We start from the raw sequence: 16,227 nt of genomic DNA, 5'->3' as shown, positions 1-16,227 counted from the left end.
ATCGGTATGTAACGGTGTATCGCTCGCTACTGAACGGGACCGGTCCGAGAGAAGTTGTCGTCGATCGGGGGTACCTCTTCTCGGCCGGGTCCCACCATCCAGCGACTCGAACCGACTTGGACGCTCGACCGGGACAGAGCGGCCGACGCGCTGTCAGAGACGCACAGCTGGACGCCGGGTTGACGACATCCTTTCCTTCTGCGGCCAGCTTCTGTTTCTGCCCTTGGGCTGGTTGGCCCCCTCCGTGACCCGCCAGTAAATCTGTGTCCCACAACCGCTAATCCCCCGGGCCCACCCGCAGCCTCACCGGGAAAATAGCCGTTGCGCGCCGGGCGCGTGCACCCGACCCACCCACCATGGCAATCCCTCACTAAAGCCTTGCCCCTTTGGCACAGTGTTCAAACCTCCCGACCGTTGGAGACCCCTACCCCTATCCCCACCAGCCCCAACGTTCATCTCCCCGCCGCCAAGGCTCCCGATCCCTCCCAACCGCCGACGCTTCCCCTTCTTCTTCACTCGTGTCTCCCCACCGCTTAATCGCGGAGAGACAGAGAGAGAGAGACCTAGCGTCTGATCCCCCACCCCACAAGCTCTAGGCGGCGATTCCGCATCAACCCTACGATTCCCCATCCACCCATGGCGCCCGACGCGGGGACGACGGCGGCGGCGATCGACGAGGCGTACGAGTTCTCCGCGCCGAGGTTCTTCGACTTCATCAACGAGGAGACGGAGGAGGCCGTGCGCGCCGCCGAAAGCTGGTTCGAGGCCGCCCGCAGCCACGCCCCATCGCGTACGTACCTGCGCGCCGCCGCGGCCTTCCTAGTCGATTGCCTTCTCCCTCCCTCCAAGTTCCGCCTCAGCTTCAGCCCTGATTTCCCTCACCGATTTTTTCCTGATTCCCCCCCTTGTTCCGGATTGCAGCGTTTAACCCCAGGATCAGGGAGTCGAGGGTGGAGTCCAAGGTCGCGGTCCTCTGCGATTTCGCGGAAGCCGAGGAGCCGGCTCTGAAGGTAAAAAAAAAACGGGAGGAGATTGGTCGGTTCCGCCCCGATTTTGGCTATTTCGTTCCGTTCTTCTCATCCGGCGATTTGTGTATTTGTAACTGTGCAGGAGGAGCCAGTGGAGGCGGTAGGAGGAGGCGTCACCGTCCACTCAGCAGATTCTACTGTTGGGTAAGCGCCGGAGACATCCCTTTCTGAAATTCATCTACGATTCATCAGGGTAGCTAGTTAATTACTCTAATTTCTTATTCCCCTCTTCTTATATGTCTTCAGGAGTACGCAGGAGAAGAAGGACCCATCATTCGGATCTGTACGTGATTTGCTTCCTGGTTCCCAGTGTTCTCTCTGCAGTTTTCAGTAGAAGTTCTGCTCACATTTGAAGTTTTCTTCAGGTCACTGAGGGCAATCCTGGTGGGACGTGTGCCAGTGCTGGGAGCCAGCAGCAGGAGGAAAGGTAACCTCTTCTGACTAAGAATCTGTGTCTCATATTCATTTCCTGCTCCGCGATCTGCATATTGAACGAGTTCTGCCCTCCTTGTTTTGGCCAGTGCTTCATATTCCGAGGCAATTTTAGAATCACCGCCAGCTCAAGAAGAATCGCCCAAATCTTTCGAGTTCCTCCCTCCCAGAGATCCCGCGGCAAAATGTGAGTTGCTATTTGCTAACTATTTACCCTTGGGTTCTTTGATCAGTGCGCTGTGGGTGGAATTGTGATTTCTTAATGACTTCGACACTTGCATGGCTTTAGCAGCAGATGGTGATTCTGCCAGCACGCCTAAGCTGCAGAGGCCTCCTCCTCCTCCTGCCATCAAAGTTGCACCCGCGATTTCAACATGTGCGAGATCCTCACTGAAGACTGAGGCACGCACGCCAAAGACGCAGGCGCTGTGCAAAGCAGGTCCTATGGGCTCGATGAGCGTCAAGAGGAGCATGGTCAAGTAAGAGTCAAGCTCACCTGTATATATTTTGCAATCCTGAGATTGTTTCCGTTGTCTTAGTCATTGGCTTTCAGGGGTGGTCATGATTTGGGGATTGGAAAGGCAGCCACTTCTGCTGCCGAAATTGTGCAAGAAAACCAGGCGGTGAAGAGGCAAAAGCTCGATGATGGAAGGGTCAGACAGGTAAGGGAATGGGATAGAATATGGATCTTGTAAAGTCCATGCCATTGTGATGTTGTAATAATTCATTTGTTGCTGTTGTGCTCAGATATTAAATGTCAAGACCAGGGTGCTGCCTCACAAGGGGAGAGCTGATTTAGCAGGAAGTTCTGAAATGAGGAGGGCCAATGAGGATGTGCACTCCGTGAAGGTATCTGCAAAATTGCTCCCCTGCCAGGCTGCCACTAATGAGAGCCTTGCTTTTAAAGTTTAGTGGGGGATTGGATTGAGATAGCATTAAAGTGTGGCGTGTTCTCTTTTTGGTGAATCTGATAAATGATTCCTGGGGCGTTTCACAGGAAGTGACTCCATATGTATCTGCAGCAGAATTGGTTAAGAAGTTTGAATCAGGGACCAGAAAGATGAGCATCAATAACAACAGATCTCTTTCTGTTGTAAGTATCACATCCCATTTCTGTCATTACATTGTCATTGCACATGCACAACTCCATTTTACTGTGTATATTTATTACAACTGGAATACTGAATCAAGAAAACAGCATTGATAATTAATTAAGGGAAGTAGCTTGACCTCCGGATTGTTTATGCAGGAGGATGCAGCATTACATGGAAGGCCTAAGCTTGTGTTAACCAGACCAAAGGAACCCGAGCTTCAGACTTCCCACAGAGTCCGAGCAGTCAGAGTGAAGAGCACTGCAGAGCTAGAGGAGGAAATGCTGGCCAAGATCCCCAAGTTCAGAGCACGGCCATTCAACAAAAAGGTAATAATTTGCTTACATTTGATAGAAGATTCTTACTTTAAACTACATGCTGACTAGTTGAAAGAAGATTTGTCTAACTTTAACCGCATGCTGACTAGTTGTTTTCTGCTATCAGATAGCTGAAGCCCCATCATTCCCTCCACTTCCAAGGAAAACTCCGCATGTCCCTGAATTCAATGTGCGTATTCTATCATCATGGCAAATTCATGAATGAAAGACACTATTTTCATCGGTTGATTATTTTGATTATTTGTATCAACTATAGGAGTTCCATCTTAAGACAATGGAGAGAGCAACACGATATGCGGACACCTGTTCAGAAATTTCGTCCGCAGATACTGTTCGGGTAAAGTTGCTACTTGCCTAGCTCTGCCATATAAGGATGCAGTTATTTTTCTTTTTACTAAGTTCAGTGCTTCAATCTTGCAGAGTCAAAGTAAGACACTCAAATTGACACAACCCAAGCCACCACAGCTACATACAGCAATGCGTGCTCGGCCTCCAAGGTTTGCTTTTGCCACATAGAAGCAATGATACCATTTCAATTAGACATTGGCCATTTTTCTAATAATGCTTGATTCTAACATCATCTTTCAACAGTGTGAAAAGTTCTCAGGAACTTGAACTAGAAGAACTGGAGAAGGCCCCCAAGTTCAAGGCCAAGCCACTGAACAAAAAGGTACTATACAGTTCTTAGTGGCATATAGATTTTGTTAGATCATGAATTTGGATCTTCATTTCTTGGCTTCATTCATTGCAGATTCTTGAGAGCAAGGGAGACATTGGTGTGTTTGCCCACCCAAAGCCTCAAGTGACAGCTCCCAAGGAGTTCCATTTTTCTACTGATGCTCGCTTGGGCCCTCCTTCAGTCGCCGACTTATTCGATAAGGTTGTTATCGAATGTCACATTGTGGCATAACGACTCAACTGTTTTCTGATCAGGGCATTTTTCAAATCTTATTAATTCTTTCCTATTTTGCAGCTCTCTCTGTACTCTGATTGTTCTTCACAGAGCAACAGGCAAGATGTGCCCAGACTCACCAGACCAAACCCTTTCAATCTTCACACAGAGGTTTGTGAAATATGAACTTTCGATTCAAAGCACTCGTGGCATTTCTCATCATGTTTGCTGCAACAAAATAATATGCACCTTTTTTTGCAGGAAAGAGGTCATTTAAAAGAGAGGCAGCTAGAAGCACAGCTCTTACAGAAGAAGATGGAGGAAGAAAAGGCCAGGGTTCACAAAGCTAACCCATACCCATACACCACAGACTATCCGGTGGTATGTGAAAATTTTACTACGAACATTTTCAGTTGCAGTCATCTTTTTGATTCATCCTGTCTAAACAAAACCCTTGTTCAGGTGCCACCTAAACCTGAACCAAAGCCTTGTACAAGACCAGAAGGCTTTCAACTGGAGAGTTCAGTGCGGCATGAACTAGAGCAGCAAAGGCTGATGGAAGAGAGGGAGAGAATAGAGCAGGAAGAGGCTCAAAGGAGAATCGTCAAAGCTCAACCTATACTGAAAGAGTAGGACATGCAGCCATTTCTCCTAAAAGTTCTTCCCTATTTTGTGAGCGAGATACATAAACAGGTTTTGTAATCTTGTCACAGGGATCCTATCCCACTTCCAGAGAAAGAGCGGAAGCCTCTCACCGAAGTTCAACAGTTTGCATTGCATGTTGATGAGAGAGCAGTTCAGCGATCAGAATTTGATAATATGGTCAGTCGATGTTCCATATGGATCTTCTTTTTATTTAGTTATTTACTGGAGCATGGTATTGCTATTTTTGTTGGCACCTGTGAAACAGCTCTTCAGATGTGAAAAAGTTTTACTTATGTTTTTGCGCGATGCAGATAAAAGAGAAAGAAAAGACTTACAAAAGGCTGAGAGAGGAGAATGAATTCGCACAAAAGGTACACATCTTTCTTGCTCCCCAGGTTGGTTCATTCTTGAACCTGCTTTTGCTGATCGACTGATGGCAACCTATGTCTGAAGATTGAGGAAGAGAAGGCACTGAAGCAGCTGAGGAGATCCATGGTGCCGCACGCCCGGCCTCTCCCGAAGTTCGACAGGCCGTTCCGACCGCAGAAGTGAGTAAAAACATTTAAACTTTGTCATCCACAGTGTATGTTCAACCTCATGAACTTGAACTCATGATGGACTGGCGATTGCTGCTTCTTTCACAGATCAACGAGGCAGGTGACCCGTCCGAAGTCCCCGCAGCTTCAGGTGGACGAGCGAGGCGCGAGGAGGCATGCCTTCATCAGATGATCACCTTATCATCCCCTCAAGCTCAGTCCGTAGTTGTAGCTGTAACTGTTGTACCTCACAGCTTGCTGTTTGCTTCTTTCCTTGACGGCCAAGATTCTTTATCTTGCCGTCGATGCCCGGGCTACTACGATTCTTTCTCTGCGAAGAGCTGTAATAACTGTAATCTTGTCAGTCGCGACAGCTGACACAGTGTATGCTGTTCCTGTAGGGAGGGGGCCAGATAGGATCGGCGATTGCCGTTCATCTTGTAGATTGGTGTGTGTTGGTGTTGAGTCTGTGTATTGTGATCTCGATTACTACTACTATTATTGATTTTTTGTCTCGCCACTGAACTCGCTTTCATTGGTGGATCTAGATAGTAGCAGTGTCACGGAACTTGGGATTTAAAGTTAAGCTTACTAGCAAACTCCTAAAATCTGTGCTTCATCTGAACACAATCCGGACAGGCTTTTTTTAAGGAAAAAAAAAGGACTGCACAATCTAGTAGGCAGCATTTACATGAATCTCGCAGTGGATCGTTAAGTATCGCACAGTCACATGCCTCCCCCCTGCTGGCAAATGAATTTGACCTGCACCCAACCAACGGGAACACTGCCGACTTCTGAAGCATCATGCAAGCATTCCCATCGCCTTCACGCGTCGCCATCCCTTTTTTTGGCCCTGAAAAATGCGATGGACTTGTTCAATTCTCTGCAGGTAGCGTGCGCGTACGATTTTTTTTTTCAAACAACTTGACCAGGTTGGGCGTAGGCCAATCGCAAGGTAGGAATAGAAGGATTGGCTCGTGATTTCAGGTTGCAGGAATTTCAGCATTTGCTTCTTTCAGATGCCACGAGCATCGACTTCTTGCTTAAGTAGAAAAACGCTTTTTCACTGATGTTCACGAGTAGAGTCTGAACAGGTAATTCTTGACCGCAAAGTTGGCTACTTATCATCTTTTTCTTTTTCAACAAAAGGCCTTTCGTTCCTTTTTCCTCACGAGTTGATTATTAAAATGTATTTTCTGTACGACTTTGGCTGCCTTGAGTTGATTAGCACCACGTTTTAGCATTTGACTTGTTCTTTGAAATTCGCTTTCCCAAAATCGGGTAAAATACACTATCATTTTTTATCTAGTCACCACCTTTTTTTTACCTGAATAAAATACACTGATGTTGTGATCTGAGCCACAATTGTCAGAAACAATCAGCTTCATCTCGTGTCATACCGTAATATGGAATGCCTCGGTGCAAAATATTATTGGCAAAGGAGTAATGCGACATGGTCAAGACCACTTGTTACTTCCTTTCTACGCAAACCTTTGTGTGAAGCATCAATGATGTGAGAAAAAAAAACAGTGACTCGAATCAATAAATTCGCAAAAAGGGTCTGCAAACTGTTTTAAAAACTTTGAACTCGACGTGCGGAAGGTTATTTCAACTAGTTCGAGAAGCCGGTAAAAATGAATATAGTTTCTTTGGGAAAAAGGTACATCATAAAATATTTGACATGCTCTCCTGAATATGATGCGCCGAATCCAAATTGTATTATGAACTATGAATGCAGTTTCTAGCAAAATTTTCTAAGTTTTCTAGTACAGTAATGCTGCGGATCAGACGTCCGATATCTGTTTATCGATCGGATGCTCGACACATGTTGTAAGAAACAAGCACCGATGTTGCAATTATCTTTTTTATATTTTGTAATGGATGTTGCATGAAACATGGTGTCAATGTTGCGGTGGAAATTTCTATCCTAAAATTGGATGTTAGAATTATTTGTATGCATATATTTTCTAACGTTGCAAACGTTAATTTCTAATATTGCAACTGTTATTTATCAATATTGCGACGTACCATTCCATAAAAAAATTCTGATCGAATGAGCACTAGTGGTGCCGGTTTATACCATGACATAATTGAGCTAAATCATCACTAAGGTGATAAAAGGCAACCCAGTTGTTGAAGTATCTACATGAAACTCCAGATTTCAGATGCCAAATCGGGCACTATACGTATTCCTGAGACCTGAAATCTATCCTCATCTATCATCTTGCTTTTTGCAGGCGATCCTGCTGAGTGTGAAACATGGGAAGGTAGACCGTAGACGGCAGAAACAAGAGCTTTTTGCCCCTTTCTCCCTCTTGTCCCTACTCGACAAGTCCATGTCCCAATCTGCCCATCTGCCCCAACCTCGGGTCAACCGACGGCTATCCGAGATCCAGGCGACCAGGCCGCCTCGCTCCTTTCCCTTCATACAGACCAGCAGCCCCCACCACCACCAACCCACCTCCCTCAATTATAAACCTATAAAATATTATCATTGACCCCAAGCTGATCCAAGAAACGACTAGTTTTGGTGGGCGGGATCGAAGGAAGGAGTGATTGAAGGGGAACTGAATCCCAAGAAACCCATTGCTTCTTCTACTACCTCAGGGCAGTAGCTCTGAATCTTGGGTTCGGGAAGGCGACCAATGGCTGGCAAGGAAATCTACCACAAAGTGAAGGACAAGGTAATAACAAATGGAAGAGGAGGGGATTGTTGCTTCTTTCGCTTATGGCATCCCTTTCCCTGCTTATTGATTGTCTCCTGGTTTTGCTGTATAGATAGGTTTTTCATTGTTCCGTAAGCTTCCTTTTCTGGTCCTTGCACCAAGGTATGGGGTGCCGAGACTTGAGAGGGTCAACTGGCCGATTCATTAGATTTTCATGAGAATTTTTGGAGCGATGGTGATCCAGTTGGGGACTCACTGGATTCCGGCAAATGAAAATCGTAGTAGCTGGGCCTTGATTCAACGAATCTTTAAGCCGTGCTCGGTAATCGGGGGTTTTAGGCGCATCTTATGCAAGTGTCATAGTTTCACTACTTTGAATGGTTGGATTGATGATTAACTATATTTGTTGCTGATATTTGAAGTAAAAGGAGGCTTTTTTTTGGGGGGGGGGGGTGTTGTTCAGCAGCATCACCTTAAAAGAGTGAAATTGGCAATCTGCGTGAAGCTGGTTAGTTTCTGTGTTAAAAAGAAGTTTGTTTTAATGGATATGATTTTGAGGGCTGGTGCTCTGGAATAAAGTGCAATCAAGATAGCAGAAGGTTAGAAGTGGAAGGTATAATTTTCTTGTGGCAAAGCTAGAAGGCTATAAAATTTGTGAAAATGTTGGGAGTTCTGATTTGTGTTTCATCATTTTGTTAGTGGTTAAAGGAAAAAAATTTCCTTGTACTGTTTGTAGCCAAAGAGATGAAAGCATAGAATGCAGGTCAGACAGAGCTTTTCAATCTGTTGCCACCTGACCCTGATAGCAGAGCACAAGCTATTAGTCGAGGCTTATGTATCTTTGCTTGTTTGTATGGATTTCCTACTTTGTTTGCATCATTTGAAACCTGTTTACCTACTATTTTAATTTGGAGAACATTTGTCACACTGTGGTCCTGGTTATTTCTAAACTATTTTAAGAATTAAAAGAGCTTGTTAACACTGGGTGATGGAGATAGTTAAGTTGGCATGCTTATGGATGTGCCTAAGCATTTATTTTAGCTTTGGCATGTAAATATGTTCTCTGGAATCTGAATGCTACATCATGGCTATATACTGTTCACAGTTTGCTCGAAACAAAGTCAATTCTATAGTTTACCAGAGACAAATAGGCCAGGATCAGAATGGACTGAATTGTATAAGAATTGGATATGTGGAATTAAGACTACTGCTAGGCTACATGTACTCTGCTGGTATCATGTTAACATGCACTGGTTGGTATCATGTTAACATGCACTGGTTGGATGTCCTGAACATGCTCGTTTTATGTGCTCTGCTTAATGTTGTGTTAATACAGTACAATATAATTGACATGGGAGTATGTATTTTTCTGACAGGTCAAAGATGCTTTTAGTTCATCAGGACCAGAAACAGGAAAAGGCAAGACAAAGTTATCAGGCAAGCGAGTCAAGCATGGTTACCATCTAGTGAAGGGGAAATCCAATCATCCAATGGAGGACTATCTAGTGGCAGAGTACCGGCAAGTGGGTGAACATGATTTGGGTTTGTTTGCAATATTTGATGGTCACCTGGGCCACACAGTTCCAGACTTTCTGCGGTCCCATCTTTTCGATAACATCTTGAGTGAGGTAATATTCCACTTCAGTTACCTTTTTTATCTTTATAGACTCTTAACTAATGTCAGTTGTATCTTCCTTTTGCTAGAATTTTCAAATGATGTTAGTTTTTATGCATTCTGTTTCAAGTGTTTGTAGATGATAGCTTCATACTTATGACCTATGGGGAGGGAATGAAGATAATGACTTAATGCAGCATGAATAATTTCTGTCAGTGATGTGCCAAATGCTGATTGCTTCTATAAAAAGATAAAAAAGAGCGTTTAGTGTAGGTTGAAAATGTATACTGGGAGTGATGGTAGCTCTGCAACCAACAATTTCCATGCAACAGCCATATTAGGAGCAAGAAAGCAGATGGCTTGACGTATACATCATGTCTAAGGTGGTAGAGTGCAGTTTAAGTCACAATCGTGCTGACTATTTTATTGAATGCTGCCTCCTCAGCCAGAATTCTTGAGTAACCCGAAAAATGCTATCCGAAAAGCATACCAACTTACCGATGAGAAAATATTGGAGAATGCATCAGAGTTGGGAAGAGGAGGCTCCACAGCTGTTACTGCCATCTTAATAGGAAGTGACAAGTCTGTGAAGCTAGTGGTTGCAAATGTTGGAGATTCACGTGCAGTTATTAGCAAAAATGGTGTGGCAGAGCAGCTTTCAGTTGACCATGAACCAACCATGGAGCGACCAATGATCGAGAAAAAGGGTGGCTTCGTATCAAACCTACCAGGTAAATGATATCTCATTGTCATTGCCTTCCATTGAACTGTATGTTTAGTAAAACTTTCTCGTCATGACTTGAGTTTCCTAATCAGATGTTTTCTGATGACTTCGGAATTCGTTCATTAACTGCTTGTGGACTTCTTTCATGTTACAGTTGCATGCATATGACCTTGGTCTGTAGAGTTCAATCTGAAACTTGTTCCTTGCAGGTGATGTACCACGTGTTGATGGGCAGCTGGCTGTTGCGAGGGCATTTGGAGACCGGAGCTTGAAGAAGCACCTCAGCTCTGAACCATATGTAGTTGACGAAACTATCACTGAAAATTCAGATTTTCTGATTCTAGCAAGCGACGGCTTATGGAAGGTAATGAATATGAATCTCATACAAATTGTTCCTGATGGATTTATGGGGTTAACCTGCAGCATAGTGTATTCTGCTAACTCTCCATGTAACGTTGTATGCATGTATGCACATATGCATGAGAGATATGCAACTTACGTGGGCCTTGTGTCAGCAACATTTGTCTTGAAAATTAAGCCATGAAATTTGTTAAGCACGCGGGCAGTGATTCTTCTAATTCTTCGATAGCATTTGCATTATGGATGAGTTGCTGGGTGCCTAGATCGCTTGAGTTTGTGCTTACCATTTCCAGTGATGATCACAATGCGAGAATGGCACATGCGCAGGTGATGTCAAACCAGGAGGCGGTGGATGAGATCAAGGACTTCAAGGACGCGCAGGCAGCCGCGAAGCACCTGACGGAGCAGGCCGTGAACCGGAAGAGCAAGGACGACATCTCTGTCATCGTCGTCAAGTTCCTGTGCTAGCACAGTGTCAGGCTGATGGCCTTCCAATTGTATGTCAGTGTTAAAACGGTCTTATGTTGTCAGGCTGCTGGCCTTCCAAATGGTGTCGGATATTGTGTTAATCTTCGTTCGTTTTGGGGACACCCCGCAAAGGGGATCAAGGCTTGTAAGTTGTAACATATTGTTGTTTGTTAAAGGCTCCAAATAAAGCATGATGTCATCATTTCACTTGGTATTTGTTCATCTGATCGAATCAGATTTTAAGGTCCGGGTTTCCATCAAAAAATAAGCAACTTCCTACCTAATGTACATCTAATTTTCTACTACGTGACTAAATAAAAAATTGATATTTAAATCATATAAACAATAAATTTCCTGGAGCATTACCTCGTTCATTCAAACAGGCCGGACAAATCCGTGGCTGGCTGCTGGGTGGGCTCAAGCTCAATGCGACTGGCCTTCTCCCTGGGCCCGGCCGGGGCGCTATTCTCCCGTTTTCCTTTCCCGGAACCGCAGGCTCAGCCCAACAAGCCCGCTCCCGCGCCCCCGGCCCGCGCCGGGCGGCTTGACGGCTTGGCGGGCCGGCGGCGCACGGCACGTTGTAAAACCCTAGAAAAAAGAACTAGCCCTCGCTTCCTCCTCCCCCAAGTTTCCCACGCGCCGGCGAGCCGCGGCGAGACGGAGGTGAAGGATGCCGCGGACCACGGTGTTGGAGAGCCCCGGCTGCCCGCCGCTTCGAGCCCTCACCACCGACATCCTTGGCCTCGTCAAAGGTTAGCCTACGGACCCTTCTCTCCTCCCCTCTGCCGCGTGCCCCACGTCGTCGGCGCGCTACTATACTGCTTAGCACTGACCCCACTCGTCTCCCGCTGGTTGCAGTCGTTGAGGCCCGCACGAATCCGGCGGGCGCCGCCAAGGTCGTCGAGACATGGGGCGAGCCTGACGCCTCCCGCGCCATCGTCGCCGCCTCCCTCGCTGACCGTGCGGCCGACCCCGTGAGCGTCCCTTTCCCGCCTCCTTGCCGGCTGAGGCTTTATCAGATTCATTGATTAACAGGGCTCTCCTCTAATTTGCGTTCGATGTCGCTCTTCTGCAGGTGTTGGCTGTGGCGAGGAAGAACGGCGTGGTGAGTAGCTCCTCCTCCTCCGAATTGAGGCGCTCACTTCTTGCAATGTTCCTATTGGTGTATGATTCGATGATTTCGTGTAGGTTGAGTTGCTGAATCCCCTGAATGGGGATGCTCTGGCTGCTGTCAAGACCGTGGGACCAGCTTCAGATGATGGTAGTGCTGAAGGTGATCCCCTTGTCACGCTGCACCTTTTCACAAGACAGGCTTCAGACTCAATGTAATTTTTCATCCTGATATTTTTCCCATCTGTTGTCATTCTAGATTTCTATAGTTTGTGGCATGATTACACATACTTTGTAAAATTCATGGACCATTGTGTTTGTAGTGACCGAGTTGTTTGACCCGATTGTGGATAACAGGTTAGGCACATTTATTGCCTGCACGGACAAGGGGAAAGCTTCTATAAGGTCCATCATGAAAGAAAATGCAGCTTCAGGCTCGGATGCTGGGCCGTCAACCACGTGGGATGTGTGCAGTGGGGGTGTACAATTTTGCTCAGTGGATCATGGTGAAAGCTACGCAATGTTTGGAGGGTGAGTTTAAATGACCTGAAATGGAGTAATCTGCTTTAGTTCAAAAATCCTATTTGTGACATGAAAGTCTGTAAGCAATTTAAGTTCCAGAAAATAACGGTTCCATTTTGTTGTAGGAAAGGTATAGAAGTGAACTTGTGGGATATTGCATCTTGTAGTAAGACATGGTCTGCTAAATCTGTAAGCACTCATTGACTTTGTTAATTTCTCTCTGATACTAATGCAGCAAACCCTTAGTTTGTTGAATGATTCTCTTTCTTTGTTTCGTATGCAGCCCCGAGCTAATAGTCTTGGTATATTCACTCGGCCTTGGTTCACTGCTGGAACCTTCTTGTGCAAGGATGATCATCGTAAAATTGTAGCATGCACAAACAATCATCAGGTAATGTAAGCTTGATGCCTATATCTCTTGACATGTCTCGAAATTCCTGACAGATAGAACATGTTTTGAATAGCTGATCATGTGCCTGAATTACAAGGATGTTTGTAAACTTCTAAGTTCATGTGTGTCGGTTTAGGTGCATGCTATTTTTCCAATATCTAATATGCTAGGCCCAAAACTTGCTCAAAGCCATACCCCAAATGGACAGGCATACAAACAGCTACCATTCTGCTTACACTTTAATCCTTGCTTTGCATAAAGTTGTCAACCTAGCTCCATGTTTGTTCGAAATGGCATTATATGATAGTACTACTTGCATTAAAGCTTCCAATGTAGTGGGACTATCCTTCACAACACACTTGGCTGCTAGGGCGCCTATTAACGGACAGGTGTTATACTGCAGTTTCGTTTTAGGTTATAGACTAAAAGACAATTTGTTGCACTTATGTCATTGCAGTCTTCTAGGCAGTAGATTTGCAAGGCATGTTCTAATAAAGACATTGGCATCTCCAGTTCTCCATATTTTTTTAAGGGAAAAGTTCAGTTTACACCCTCGAACTATCGCAAAAGTCCGATTTTCAATCTTCAAGTACAAAACCGGATAAAAGAGGACATCCAACTGTCGAAACCGGGCAAATTTGGGCCTTAGGGCGGTTTTGTATTTTTTTTAAAAAAATTATAATTAGATTAGAAAAATCAAAACTAATTCATTTTAAATCAGAAAAATATGAAACTAGTACCAAATTTTTCTAAAAATATAACCTATCTATTATTGCTCTATTTGAATCTTAGTTATTCAAAAATAATAGGCATAACTACAAGCAATCAAATACTATGAACATGAAAAAATTGATCTGTATAATTGAAAAGTGTCAATAGATAGGTTACATTTTTTGAAAACTTTTGATACCCATTTCGTTTTTTTATTTAAAATGAATTACTTATGAATTTTTTAGTTTAAATTTGAATATTTTTAATTTTCACAAAATGGAAAACCACCTTCAAAACCACCCAGAGGGACAAATTTGCCCAGTTTCGACAGTTGGATGGCCTATGTTATCCGGTTTTGTAGTTGAAGGTTGGAAATCGGACTTTTGTGGTAGTTCTGGGGTGTAAATCAGACTTTTCCCTTTTTTTAATGCAATGATGATGATACTGGACACATTATGCAAATGGTGTTTGACTTTTTCAGGTCCGCCTATATGATACTTCATTGCAAAGAAGACCTGCAATCTCTGTTGATTTTAGGGAGGCACCAATCAAGGCAGTTGCTGCTGATCCTAATGGACATGATGTCTATATCGGTACAGGAACAGGGGACCTTGCTTCCTTTGACATGAGAACAGGTATCATAAGCTGCTATATGTTATCTTCTGCTTACACACAGAATTGAAAACTTGATCATATTTTCCTTCTTTAGAATGTCATGTTAGTTTAGTTTTTATTTTTTGCAACTTGCTTTGGATGGTTTCAACTGAAATGTGCCTTCTGTTCACTGTTCCTACTTAGGTTCTGGTCGACTTATTTGTTTGTTATCTCAGTTAACCAATAATATGCAGCTAAGGTGGTCTATTGCAACTAAACCATGCTGACTACAAGTCTAGTGATACATATTGTGGTCAGGCTGGAAATGGATTATTATTTGTCAAACTGTTTTTCAGATGCTAGTTCAAGTATAGATATTATAGGCAAATGCTATCAGTAACAGGAAGGAAATTTCTTGATACATGTAATGACTAGCTGAGCTTTTCAGATGTCCTTATGTTTGTGTTGTTAAAAGAATCATATGTGCAAGCTATGATGAGCTACTAATTGACAGCTTTATTATTAGTGTCATTTCCTTTTTCTTTGTTACTAGGACTGCAAAATCAACATTTCCCCCCTTTTCAGGAAAATTGCTGGGATGCTATATTGGCAAATGCAGTGGAAGTATTAGATCAATTATTAGGCATCCGGAGCTACCTTTGATAGCATCTTGTGGTGAGACTACCTCCAGAGAGGCCTGTTTCTGTCCATTGGGGGTGCTTTGGTTTCACTTAGCATTCCAGATAGCTTCTGTTACAAATTAAAACATCAAGTTTCAGAATTCTGGATAACTCAGGATATTGTCCATCTTTGTAGGATTGGATAGCTACTTACGTATCTGGGACACAAACACAAGACAGTTGCTTTCTGCGGTAAGAACTGCTTTCATAAAATTCAAGCACATCTTGGAGTTAATTTTTCTTTACTGCACTGCAAAATAATTTTGGGCCTCATGACTTGTTCGTAGTGCATGTTGAGCTATTTCTATGGCTAACTTGTCTCGTTTTTTCTTGTGCAGGTATTTCTGAAGCAGCATCTTACAACTGTGGTTATTGATTCACATTTTTCTGTGGAAGGTTATTATCTATTCTCAACAGCTGTAACTGCTCCCTAATGTTTCCTATTCATTGCATTTCATGCTCCCTCACTTCTATTTTTGTCCTAAGTCAAAGTCTCAAGTTTGATTAGTTTTGTAGAGATGAGTATCAACATTTATGACACCAAATATGTATACTATGAAAATATATTTTATGATGATTCTAGTGATACTTATTTGGTATCATAAATATTAGTACTTTTTTTATAAACTTGGTCAAACTTTTGATGGTTTGACTTAGGACAAAGCTAAAAGTGCACTCTTTATGAGGTAGAGGGAGTAGTTTTGATGAAGTTTAACATAGGGCAATGTTAATCATGGACAATATAGTGGTTGTGAGAACAGCACTTTATTTTTCTTATCATTAGAACAATAAACTCATAGACCTGAAATGGCATTACTCATCAAATTGCATTTCCTCGAAGGACATCTGGGTGGTCATATGCTAACACTGTTATGCTCCAGCGCCTGTAGAGACAAACTCCAAGCAACCAGAATTTTTGGTGGAGGCTGAGGCTGAAGTCCGAAAAGAAAAGAAGAGTAAAACAATTGAAGAGGATGAGGCTGAGGCTGAAGTCCAATTAGAAAAGAAGAAAAAGAAGAAAAAGGAGAGTAAAACAGTTGAAGAGGATGTGGCTGAAGTCCGGAAAGAAAAGAAGAAAAAGAGTAGAACAACTGAAGAGGATGAGGAGCGAGACAGCGATGAAATGTGCACTACCAAGAGAAGAAAATCTGGAGAGAGAAGCAAATGCATGAAGAAGAGCAAGAAACAGCATGTCGCCTAGGACAAGTATCTTTGGTCTCAAACCTGCCTTTCACTTGATTTTGTAGAATCATGCATTTTTTTGATTTGTAGTTTTGTTTATTCGAAATATAATTTAGTGAACCCACTTGAAACTCTGCGAGGGAATTTCACCATCCATTCGTCTTAATTATTAATATGAAAAAAGGGGGAATTGTTGCATATACGTCATTACGCCTGATTGCCACCTGAAACAATACCTTTGC

At 43.6% G+C, this 16,227-nt stretch overlaps 3 protein-coding genes across 4 annotated transcripts; all 3 read left to right on the top strand.

Moving 5' to 3' along the window:
* Window positions 1-395: 395 nt before the first annotated feature.
* LOC112881848 (protein TPX2) lies at window positions 396-5,509 on the top strand. 2 transcript variants are annotated; one of them, XM_025946743.1, is made up of 23 exons: window positions 396-790; window positions 922-1,010; window positions 1,111-1,172; window positions 1,275-1,311; window positions 1,394-1,455; window positions 1,550-1,647; window positions 1,753-1,939; window positions 2,014-2,122; window positions 2,208-2,309; window positions 2,458-2,553; window positions 2,710-2,880; window positions 2,996-3,058; window positions 3,146-3,226; window positions 3,310-3,386; window positions 3,481-3,559; window positions 3,641-3,769; window positions 3,863-3,952; window positions 4,043-4,162; window positions 4,244-4,410; window positions 4,495-4,603; window positions 4,738-4,797; window positions 4,880-4,974; window positions 5,071-5,509. In XM_025946743.1, the coding sequence occupies exons 1-23, from the start codon at window positions 637-639 to the stop codon at window positions 5,153-5,155; spliced, it is 2,322 nt and encodes a 773-aa protein (XP_025802528.1). In that variant the 5' UTR covers window positions 396-636; the 3' UTR covers window positions 5,156-5,509. The 2 variants fall into 2 exon arrangements, with proteins under 2 accessions (XP_025802528.1, XP_025802527.1); XM_025946742.1 differs by having other exon boundaries at window positions 1,750-1,939.
* Window positions 5,510-7,334: 1,825 nt separating this feature from the next.
* On the top strand, window positions 7,335-11,009 carry LOC112883181 (probable protein phosphatase 2C 62). Its single transcript, XM_025948441.1, has 5 exons — window positions 7,335-7,646; window positions 9,005-9,256; window positions 9,689-9,974; window positions 10,177-10,331; window positions 10,655-11,009. The coding sequence occupies exons 1-5, from the start codon at window positions 7,608-7,610 to the stop codon at window positions 10,793-10,795; spliced, it is 873 nt and encodes a 290-aa protein (XP_025804226.1). The 5' UTR covers window positions 7,335-7,607; the 3' UTR covers window positions 10,796-11,009.
* A 348-nt stretch (window positions 11,010-11,357) lies between these two features.
* LOC112883180 (WD repeat-containing protein 74) lies at window positions 11,358-16,192 on the top strand. The gene is made up of 12 exons (XM_025948440.1): window positions 11,358-11,547; window positions 11,654-11,769; window positions 11,871-11,900; window positions 11,984-12,120; window positions 12,263-12,436; window positions 12,553-12,616; window positions 12,711-12,818; window positions 14,011-14,164; window positions 14,709-14,798; window positions 14,940-14,995; window positions 15,142-15,199; window positions 15,685-16,192. Exons 1-12 carry the CDS (start codon window positions 11,466-11,468, stop codon window positions 16,002-16,004), a joined length of 1,389 nt encoding a protein of 462 aa, XP_025804225.1. The 5' UTR covers window positions 11,358-11,465; the 3' UTR covers window positions 16,005-16,192.
* The last annotated feature ends 35 nt before the right edge of the window (window positions 16,193-16,227 follow it).

Source organism: Panicum hallii, chromosome 2, assembly GCF_002211085.1.
Source record: "Panicum hallii strain FIL2 chromosome 2, PHallii_v3.1, whole genome shotgun sequence".
NCBI classification, from domain to species: Eukaryota; Viridiplantae; Streptophyta; class Magnoliopsida; order Poales; family Poaceae; genus Panicum; species Panicum hallii.
This window is presented reverse-complemented; position numbering and strand designations above follow the sequence as displayed.

What these genes read in the sequence shown, in the direction of transcription:
- LOC112883181 (XM_025948441.1), top strand. Translation starts at nt 7,608, where the DNA reads ATGGCTGGCAAGGAAATCTACCACAAAGTGAAGGACAAG. An exon ending in ACCACAAAGTGAAGGACAAG is followed by an intron (nt 7,647 to 9,004) that starts GTAATAACAAAT and finishes TTTTTCTGACAG; the next exon opens with GTCAAAGATGCTTTTAGTTC. An exon ending in CTTCGTATCAAACCTACCAG is followed by an intron (nt 9,975 to 10,176) that starts GTAAATGATATC and finishes TGTTCCTTGCAG; the next exon opens with GTGATGTACCACGTGTTGAT.
- LOC112883180 (XM_025948440.1), top strand. Translation starts at nt 11,466, where the DNA reads ATGCCGCGGACCACGGTGTTGGAGAGCCCCGGCTGCCCGCCGCTTCGA. An exon ending in TGGCGAGGAAGAACGGCGTG is followed by an intron (nt 11,901 to 11,983) that starts GTGAGTAGCTCC and finishes GATTTCGTGTAG; the next exon opens with GTTGAGTTGCTGAATCCCCT. An exon ending in AGACATGGTCTGCTAAATCT is followed by an intron (nt 12,617 to 12,710) that starts GTAAGCACTCAT and finishes TTTCGTATGCAG; the next exon opens with CCCCGAGCTAATAGTCTTGG.
- LOC112881848 (XM_025946742.1), top strand. Translation starts at nt 637, where the DNA reads ATGGCGCCCGACGCGGGGACGACGGCGGCGGCGATCGACGAGGCGTAC. An exon ending in GTCAAGAGGAGCATGGTCAA is followed by an intron (nt 1,940 to 2,013) that starts GTAAGAGTCAAG and finishes ATTGGCTTTCAG; the next exon opens with GGGTGGTCATGATTTGGGGA. An exon ending in GATCAGAATTTGATAATATG is followed by an intron (nt 4,604 to 4,737) that starts GTCAGTCGATGT and finishes TGCGCGATGCAG; the next exon opens with ATAAAAGAGAAAGAAAAGAC.